The sequence below is a fragment of the Galeopterus variegatus genome, unplaced genomic scaffold (assembly GCF_000696425.1).
Source record: "Galeopterus variegatus unplaced genomic scaffold, G_variegatus-3.0.2 Scaffold1597, whole genome shotgun sequence".
Lineage (NCBI taxonomy): Eukaryota > Metazoa > Chordata > Mammalia > Dermoptera > Cynocephalidae > Galeopterus > Galeopterus variegatus.
The window spans coordinates 81,317-91,902 of record NW_007727708.1 but is presented as its reverse complement, the minus strand read 5'-3'; the positions used below and the strand labels follow the sequence as shown (position 1 = coordinate 91,902).

At 34.7% G+C, this 10,586-nt stretch overlaps 1 protein-coding gene across 1 annotated transcript in view; it reads right to left on the bottom strand.

Annotated features, from left to right (window-relative positions):
- CC2D2B (coiled-coil and C2 domain containing 2B) overlaps window positions 1-8,573 on the bottom strand; it is a 37,755-nt gene extending 29,182 nt beyond the window's left edge. Inside the window, 3 exon segments of the mRNA XM_008577880.1 lie at window positions 1,783-1,879; window positions 7,602-7,711; window positions 8,463-8,573. Coding sequence (XP_008576102.1) covers window positions 1,783-1,879; window positions 7,602-7,711; window positions 8,463-8,573 — 318 coding nt within the window.
- Window positions 8,574-10,586: the final 2,013 nt, after the last annotated feature.

Below are 10,586 nucleotides of genomic sequence, written 5' to 3'. Positions count from 1 at the left end.
TTTTTTTGTGACTAGTAAGGGGATCGCAACCCTTGGTGTGGTGTCGCCCGCACCACGCTCAGCCAGTGAGCGCACCGGCCAGTCCTATATAGGATCGGAACCCGTGGTGGGAGTGTCGCTGTGCTGCCAGCGCTGCACTCTCCCGAGTGCGCCACGGGGCCGGCCCACTAATTTTTCTTTTTTAAAAAAAGAGGCAGTGAAACCAATATTCATATATTGGATTAATTTAAGATCTTTTTGTTGCTGTTGGGATTTTTGTTACAGTTTCAGTTAACCTAGGGTCCAAATCTGGAGTGGTGCTATGGGCTTGCTTTGCCAGCTCGAAATGCAGTTTAGTCCAGCTCATTCATCCTCAGTGTTAAAAACAGGCTATGTGTCTGAGAGGCTTTCAAGTCTTTGCTTTCTGCTAGCTCGGAACTAATGAAGATCATCTGTGGTGAGAAACAGTTGACAGCCTGAAGAAAAACTACAGGAGAGACATAAAGAAAAGAAAGGTGAATTGAAGCATTTCTAGACAGAATAGTGTTCAATGATAGACCAAAACCTTCTTTCAGCTGAGTGGCCATCTTGGGGCTCAACCTACCTCTACTCTTTCACTGGAAAATGGAATGCTTGGCCAATAGTTACCCTGCAACCCAGTGCATGAAAAGAGGGCAAGAATATAAGGCCCTTTTCTAAATAGTGTGCCAGCATTGTCACAAACAAGTCTGATAACTAAAGCATATGAGTTTATTCCAATAACGAGGCAAAGAACTTGCAAGTATTCAATTGTTAATCATCTGCTATTCAATTCTGGTCAAATAGGTCATTGAAATAATTCACATTTGAAAGAGAAAATCAGTCAGGCATTCCATTGGGTTTTCTAAGCTCTACCCATCATTATCAGTTTAAATAATCAGAAAACTATTCAGTTTAACACTGTAAAGAAAAGCTGTCACCAAATTACTGTTTAATATTTTACTGTCAGCCTTTATCAAGAGTTGATAAAAAAATTTTTTAATAAGAATGTGTGTCATATCTCCTGGCAAACTGGGTTTGAAGACATTGCCATTATGATTCTCAGTTGTTTTTACAGAAGCCTGAACCATTCACTTCAAGTTATCATTCAACTTCTCTGACCTGGGTACCGGTCCCTCCAGGTAAATTGCTCCTTTAATAATCTTGCCATAGAATTTTTAGAAATTTATATTAAAGCATTTAATTTACATACCCCAATAGAGTAGATACAATGGGTATATGTCTTCATATTTTTAGTGTCTAATTCTATAGGAAGGAAACTAACATTTATTTCAGAGCTTGCTATGGCACTAGGCATTGTGTTAGAAAATTTCCCATATCTATGAGGAAGACATTCAGTACTTTTAGAAATTAGATTAAATAGAACTGAATTTTAGTCCTAGGAATAATTTGGTCTCTTTTGTACAAGTAGTATATTTTCTTTGATCAAGATAATGAGAAATATATAAACTATTTTTGTTTATCTTTCTGTCTTAGCTACCTGGAAGCTCACATTTAAATGTGATATTCAATTGCAGAAACCTACTTCTCCCAAGTTCTTAGTATATTTATCCCTCTTCCTCCTATGTGTGGTTTATGATCTGTGTTGTTTTTTTTTAACTAACTTGTCATATGTCTAATTTTATTGCAAATTGCTTCAAATCCTTTATTTTGGATATAGATATCACATCTAAAGGCAAATTTATAAATATGTTACTAGACTTCATTTAGTTTGACCTTCAGATAATTATTTCAACATTGATTACTGTAATTATTCTACTTTACCTTATGTTTTTCAATCACCATTTCATCAAAAATGTTGATATATATATAATCTTTTATTTTAGATAATCTTGAGAAGCTGTAATCATTTTCTGGTGAGCTGCAAATAAGAAAAACATTTAAATGCTTAATTTTTTCAAAATCCATTTATTTTCTGAGAGCATTATACAACTATAAAGTTACCTGTGTTTTCTTTTATAAAGTATAAACTAAGAAAAAGCTATATGCTTTGAAGACTGGCTGCTGACCTTCATTAAAGCCAGCACATGTTCTGTAATTTGTCTTATATCTCTCTTAAGATGAAAAATATAAAATGTTTAAATGTCAAACAGAAAAGCTTGCACTATATCCATTCATTGCAAACAGATTATCTGGGTATGGTGCATTAAGATTTTCTAACTATCTTAAATTCTGCTAGTTTCTGCTAGTTCACGCATATAGTTAAAAATGTTCTTTTGCTCTCAGTTAATAAGGTATGGCTGTTTATCCACAGAGCTTATTCTCTTTCCCATATTTATTTTCTCCAACCATAATTTGGGATAATGGAGATCATTTAATTTTGCAAGCTGTCTACCAATGGCTTACTTGACGGGGTACATTTTGAAGGTAGTGGAAAGGATATTGTGTATCACAAGCAATGAACTCTCAGCTTCAGCTTATGTATTGAATCTCCATCAAATGTCTAATAGAAATGAAAATCACAATCCTCTACAGTAGGTTGTTTTACATGGGCAAACTGAAGCTCCGAGAAGTTAAATAGCAATGCCACCAGCAAGTGATAAAGCCTTGATCTGGACCCAGTTCTGACTGACTCCAAAGACCAGGTTTTTTCACTATATAACTGCCACTGACATTATTTGTTGAAGCTTGTTGCTTAAGGAAGCAACTACTATTTCAAAGGATCTCCAACAGTTTCTATAACTTTCTGAGGCCTATAGGAAGTAACAGTTGAAAAATGCTAGTTGACTTTAAAGAACAATTTTAAGTTGAAGATTCCTAATATGAGTATTTCCAAGTGATAAAATAACAAGCTAACTACCCTACTTTGCTTCTCAAGGGTTTCCTTTCATATTGTAACAACCTAAGGCAGGGCAGGGGAGGCAACGTACATTTACAACACTATGCCAGCAGGAGAAAGGACAACTATCGTCCTCAAGACATTTTTGATCTTGTCACTTAGTATATTCCTCAAGTCCTTCTGCATTATCTTGCATTTTGTATTCTACGCAAGCTTTCCCCAAATTTCACAATTCCTCCTCAAAAGTAGGGCTCACAGGGCTAATTACTACTTAATATTTGTTGTTACTGTTTATTCCATTTGCATGTGGTTTTTATTCACCAAAATGTCACAGTAAGGGGGGAAGAGGGGTCTTTTATTGGAGGCAACGAAAAGTGTTGCTGGACAGTTTTGCCTTTTTCACTTGGTTGTACTCCAAATGTGTTCCTGGCTTATCTCACTGCTATAATTGCAAGAATGTAAACACTACAGCTTTCTCTAGTTCACTTATAAGTGTGTTTATCTTATTGACTGTTTTATGTTCTCCTAGATCAATTTAATAAAGTATATATTAAACTCTAAATGTCTAAATTAATATTCCAAACATTTCCAAACACACATAACCCCATATTTTATCTTGACAAACTTTTAAAGCAAATATATTTTATATACTAATTATTTAACTTAACATTATACAATACTACATAATAGATTTTCTTTTAAATCTATACTGTCCTTCACACACACAGAATAAAAGGGTCAGGAAAGCAAGTGTCAGAGAACAAGGCAAAGCAAGAGGTAGATCCATAGGGCCAGCCAAATAACAAGTATATCTGTTTAGGAACTCTGGCCAAAGACTCTGAAAATATAACTGAACCTGTGTTGAATCTGGAAGAACAAATTTGATTTTTGCTAATGGCAGAAATATCCGTAGTATCTAAGCTAACAAAATTCCAAGGTTTACTGGTCCATTTGGGTTTTCCCGAAGCTGAAATAATGGCATAAACAGAATCCCCCTTTCTTTATGAATCCTGGTTAGGGTCTGGAGGCTTTCACTTTGAGAAGTGTCTGCTGGAATGTGAATATTTATATAATTCACAAGATGTCATCACATACTTGTGTACAAGGGTACTTCTGAAAGTTTGTGGAAAAATGGAATTAAAAGATAATATGAATATTTCCATGAATTTTTTTTTTCCAGCTGGTACAGAGATCAAACCCTGGACCTAGGTGTTATCAGCACCATGCTCTAACCAACTGAGCTAACCAGCCAGCTCTCCATGAACTTTTTGAAGACCTCCTCATATGCAAGTGATTATGTCAGTACTTCTGAGTTTTCTTAGCCTTTATTGGTGGGGAATATACATTAACACAGGCATTAGACAAAGCACCTAAATCATATAAATAATCATATAAAATTATATCATATATGAACTATGAAATAATATGAAATTATCATAGAAATTATATAAAATAAATAACAGAAAATCATATAAATCATATATGGCTAATCCATAAGACAATTCTACTTTACATATACAAATGTATAAAATAAATGTATAAAAATAAAACTATATTATTTGGAAAATGTTAGATATTTAATAGTTACAGATACTTGTTCATGAGGGACATTTCTACCAGCAGTAAAACAAAGCAATATTAGAGGAAGTGGATATGGAATTAGGTTAATTTTCACTGGGTCGTGTGTGTGTGTGTGTGTGTGTGTGTGTTCCTAAACACCATATTTAGTTACAGGATTATTCTAGTCCACATCTGTTTTGTTACTTCGTGATAGCGAAAAGGAACATAGGTGTATATTTCTTTTTGGATTTTAAGATCTGGCTCATTAACTATTTCAATTCCAAATAGCTTTTATATACAGGACTATTATAGGGAAACATCTTTGCTCATTTTTTAGAAAGTGCAAGTGGTCTAAAACTTTAATGCAAATTGACATAAGTTTTAAAGTAAGGAAAATAAAGTAAGTCCACTATTTATTAAAAAATTTTTAAATTTGGGGGCTGGCTGGCTAGCTCACTTGGTTAGCGCATGGTGCTGATAACAAGATCAAGGGTTCAGATCCCCTTACCAGCCAGCCACCAAAAAACACAAACAAAAAAACAAAAACAAAAAAATTTTTTTTAAAAAGCACAAAACAAAAAGGAAAAAAACTGGTAAAATTAAAAACTACTTTTCATCAAAATATAAATAATATGAAAAGCCAAGCCATTAGGGAAAGATAGTTTTAACACATATAACTGACAAAGGGCTGATATCCCTAATATATAGAGAATTCCTTAAAAAAAAAAAGTCAGACAAAACAATAGAAAAATGCACAAAATACATGAAAAGGCACTTCACCGAAAAGAAAATACCAATGGCCAGTAAGCCTGTGAAAAGAAGCTCAAAGTCACTGGATAAATAAACTATGATACACCCATATTATGGAATATATTCAGTGATAAAAAGAAATGAGCTATCAAGTCACGAAAAGACATGAAAGAACCTTTTAGGCATATTAGTAAGTGAAAGATGCCAGCCTGATTTGATTCCAACTATACATACGACTGTGATGGTTAATTTTATGTGTCAACTTGGCTAGGCCAAGGTTCCCAAATATTTGACTAAACATCATTCTAGATGTCTCTGTGAAGGCATTTTTTTAGATGCAGTTTAAATCAGGAGACTTTGAGTAAAGCAGATTACCCCCCATAATAAGAGTGGGCCTCATGCAATCAGTTGACAGCTGTAATAAAAGAGACTGCCTTCTCCCGTGAAGAGGGAATTCTGCCAGCAGATTGCTTTCAGACTCAATATGCAACTCCTCCCTGGGTCTCCAACCTGCCATACCACCCTGCAGATGTTGGACTTGCTTATAATGGTGGATACATGTAATTATACATTTGTCAAAACCCATAGAATGCAAAGCTCAAACCATGAAACCTAATGTAAACTTAATATAAAATATTATTGAAGATACAGACTTTGGTTGAAAATGATGTGTCAGTGTGTTTATTCATGGATTGTAACAAATGTAGTGCACTGATGAAGGATGTTGATGCTGAGGGAGGCTCCATGTGTGCTAGGGTGAGGGGACATGTGGGAACTCTGTACTCTCCACTCAACTGTGAACCTAAAACTTTTCTAAAATATAAAATGTGTTAATTTTTTAAAAATTGCAAAAAAGAAGCTCAACCTCATTAAATAAGGTAATATAAATTAAACCTCAATGGGAGTACTATTTTAGATCAACACAACAGGAAATTTTATTGTACTACTGTTGGGAGTGTATATCGGTACAATCACTGTAGAAAACAGTTTGGCATTATCTGGTAAAGTTGAAGCTGAATTCAACTACAACCTAGCAATTTCACTCCTGGACATCTGCCCTATAGCAGAGGTTCTTTTTTTTTTTTTTTTTTTAAAAGATGACCGGTAAGGGGATCTTAACCCTTGACTTGGTGTTGTCAGCACCATGCTCACCCAGTGAGCAAACCGGCCATCCCTATATGGGATCCGAACCCGTGGCCTTGGTGTTATCAGCACCGCACTCTCCCGAGTGAGCCACAGGCCGGCCCTAGCAGAGGTTCTTAAAGTGTTGTTGCCTGACTAACAGCATAAGTACCAACTAGGAACTTACTAGAAATGGAATTATCGGGTCCTACCCCAGACCCCAGAATTAGAAACTAGAGAAGTGGGCCCAGTAATCTGTGTTTTAAGAAGCTGTCCAGGTGATTCTAATGAACAAAAAAAGTTTGAAAGCCACTGTCTTAAAAAAAAAAACCTTGCACATGTGCTCCGGAAGACATGTACAAGAATGTCCAGAACAACACTGTTTGCAATGGCAAAAAGTTGGAAACAAGACAAATGTACATCAACAGAAGAAAGTATAAACAAATTATTTTCATACAATGGAATATTATATAGAAGTGAAAATAAATAAACAAACAGTGTCTAAATCCATTTTGTGTTGCTATAACAGAATACCTGAGACTGGGTAATTTATTATACAGACTAGAAATATATATTTTCACAGTTCTGGAGGCTGAAAGTCCAAGACCAAGGTGCCAGCATCTGGTATCTGATATCTGGTAAGGGCCCTCTTGATGTGTCTTCATATAGCAGAAGGACAAAAAGGGGATGAATGCTATGTCCTTACCGCAGAAGAGCACATGAGGGTGAACCCACTCCTGCAAGCCCTTTTTATAATAGCATTAATCCATTCATGACTAAACACCTGCTATTAGCTTCCACCTCCCAACACTGTTGCATTGGGAAATAAGTTTCCACCACATGAACTTTCGGGGACACATTCAGACCATAGCAAACAGCTACAAGCATGAACATGAATGAATCTTTCAAAACAATTAAAAGAAACAAGTTTGCAGAAGAATACATAAATGTGACTCAATTCATATAAAGTTGAAAACATGCATAAGTAAATAACACATAGTTAGGGATAAATACCTATGAAATAAAATCATAAAGGAAGAGTGAAAATTATAAACACAAATTCACCGTTGTTACCTCTGAGAGGAAAGAAAGGGGATGCAATTAGGTAATGACACAAAAGACCTTCTTAGGTATTGGTAATATTTTACTTTTTAAACTGATGGTAGATAAACAGGTATTCATTTTAATATCTTTCTTCAGAACACACATTTATATATATATTATATATTAGTTTATATGTATAAAATATATCATAATTAAAAAGCTTAAAAGACAAAGCCTATCTCAATCATTATTTTCAGTAAATGGCTCAAGAAAATAATTTGGTTATTGCCCTTTTTTAGGAGCTGTGGAAAAATGAACTCCAACTTACATAAAATCTACTTTAATTTCTTCATTCCAGCATGGATGAGATCCACTTGCAGTGTTAGTTTGGTACACAATGTGTTGAAAAGAAACTTCCACAAAAGGGTGTACAGTATCCTGAAATACATAATAAATACTGACTAGATTTTTGTAATATTTTATGTAATTGAAGGTAGAAAGCTAAGACATTACTAGACAACTGGATGGCTCAATTTTTCCAGTTTTTAAAACAGTTTTTCCAGTTTTTAAAATAATGATTCATTCATTCATTTAATAAACATCTACTGGTCCTATTCTGTATCAGGTACTTTTTTAGGATCCAAAGATAAATAGAACTTCTCCCTAAGGATTTAATAGTCTACAAGGAGAAAATAAATAAGTGAACAAATAGGTCCAATGAAATGTGAGAAATAAAATGAGAGAAATATACTCAAGGTATAATAGTTACTCATGAGAAGGAATGATTAACTTGGGTGAGAACAAGGAGGGAATCACAGAGAAAATATTGCTTGAGCTTAGCCTTTAAAACCTTAAGTAGCAGTTCATTTGGCCGATAATATGGAACTGTATGGAGGCTATTCAAAGCAAAGGAAACTAGTAGAGGCCTTGTAGAACAAGCAGTAGTACATATGGTAGAACTGCGGGGTGGAGAGAGATGAAGCTGACTGGTAGGCAAGGACCAGATCATTAAAGATTCTGTAGCCATTCTAAGGAGCTTGTACCTTATTCTATGAACCCTGAGAGCAGGAAATGAAACAGCTAGAATTAAAAGAACACCTTCACTGTGTTATGGAAAATAAAGTAGAAGCCAAAGAGAGACCAGTTAGGAGCCAGTTACAATTCAGAGTAAACATAATCAATGTTGTACTTTACAGAAGTGTTAAATACTTATCTCATTTAAGATCTCATCTGAGGCTACTGATTTGATTGCTTCTTTATGTCTGAGGTGAGATATGGATGGTATCAAATAAACAGGCATATCCAAGGCTCTTCAGGAAGAACAACATAGAGACATATACTTTAATTAGTTTCAATATTAGTTTTGGTAAGAGTGAGTGGATTTTTTCTTGTGTTCATGGAGATACATAATTCAGTTACCCTGAATTTGCTTTGGATTGTTATAAGCGGTTAGAGCTAAACATTTTGATAATAACTATTCTGGAAGAGTGATTAGTCCTAAATGCTGAACTATGGATTGGATCCAGTCTATGATAAAAATTTCACTTGTATTCAGCAAAAGGAGAAAAATAGGGCAAATAATGCTTTGAGAATATGTCCTTCCTACTTTTTTGGTATTAAAATATTCTTCCTCTTACAAAGTGATGATTATAATGGTGGTGATTTTTTATGTCCTTATTTCACAAAACAGCCTTTGAAATGTGCATTTGTTTTGAGAATGTTCAATTCTATTAGATTAAACACAGTTGTAGTTTATATAACACAGGTAAAATCTTTAAGAGATTTTAACTATAGATTAGTAGCCAGTAAGCAAAACTTTTGTTTTTCATAGGTAGAATTCATGGGTTGTGGTAAGCATAAAATAAACAAGTAGAGCATATGTCTGTTAAACATAGATAGAGAGGGGGAACCTAATATTCCTGAGGCACTTGAGTACTAAATATTCATAATATATACGTTATACATGGCACTAAATATACTTGTATGAGACCCTAAAAATCCAGGATACACTAAATATGCATGAACACTTAATATTCATGCTGCCTTAATTTGGCCACCATTGGCGAGGTTCATTCTGGCCCCACATATCCTCTGATGAAGAAACACAAAACCCACTTGAATGCATACAGAAATAATGGGTGAAATCCTACTTTTGTAGAAGTCAGCTAAAATGACAAGTCCAAAACAGAGCAGGGTGTAACTGTAGCAATTCTGATTTCATGAAACATTCCACATTTGCTTCACAGCTTTCCTGGGACATTTTCTAAAACAAAATTAGTGTCCCACCTGCTTTCTCCAGCTTTCTGCTTACAATACTGAAGGAGGAGAGTGGCATGAAACAGAGCAGTGGGCAGCAGAAGCTTCAGAATTTTCAAAATAGGGAATAGGGGACAAAAGGCATTTATTTGATACAGCATGAAAAGGTGAGCATGTGGCAAATATCCCCAAAATATACATATTAAAGTACTTTGGGAGTCTCAAGCTTCTGAAAACTCTTCATACATGGTACTGACAGTAGGTTTGACTACCCAAATGAAGATTTTAACTTTCATTCTTTTTATGTATATGGAGCATTAATAAAATGCAAAGCTTTACACAGGATAGCATGGAAATTTATCACATTTAACATAAATCTTTTGCAACTTTAAAAATTGGGGCATATTGTCTTACCTATTAACTATAGTTTTCCTGGTAGGAATATTATAGGCCCTCAATATTCTGACAAGAATCTTAATATCTCCATCAGAAATAGTCTGTGCTGTGACTTTTTTCCTTTCTTTCCTCTGAGGCTTTAAATTTCTTCGTGGTTCAACAAACTTACAAACTGCATGTGTCAACTGGCTAAAGAGTAAAAAATAAACAGCCCAATATATGTAAGATAACATAGTTTTAAGAGATATCGATTTGCTTATTAATTTTTTTAAAAAGCCACTGTTCTGAACCATATTCTCTCCATTATGGAGAGGAGGCAGAGTTGTTTTAAACCCAAGGAAGGAATATTTTTCTGAGCATAGAAAGGAAAAGATGCCATGTTCCCTCATATTGAGAAAGAATGTGATTGCTCCATGCTCTTTAGTTACACAGCCCAAAACAGACAAGGACATGGAGAAGTAAAGCCATGAAACATGATGATCTTTCAGAAGATTATTCATTTTTCAGGAATTATTCTCTTGAAAATGACTGGACATTCAAATTTTTTCCATGGTTCTGAAACCAGAGTCATATGCTGACTACCCTGGCCACACAATACACGTTTTATAGTTTATGATCAGGTAGCAGTCTCAGGACAAAAAAAATCTTAGGACAAATCTAA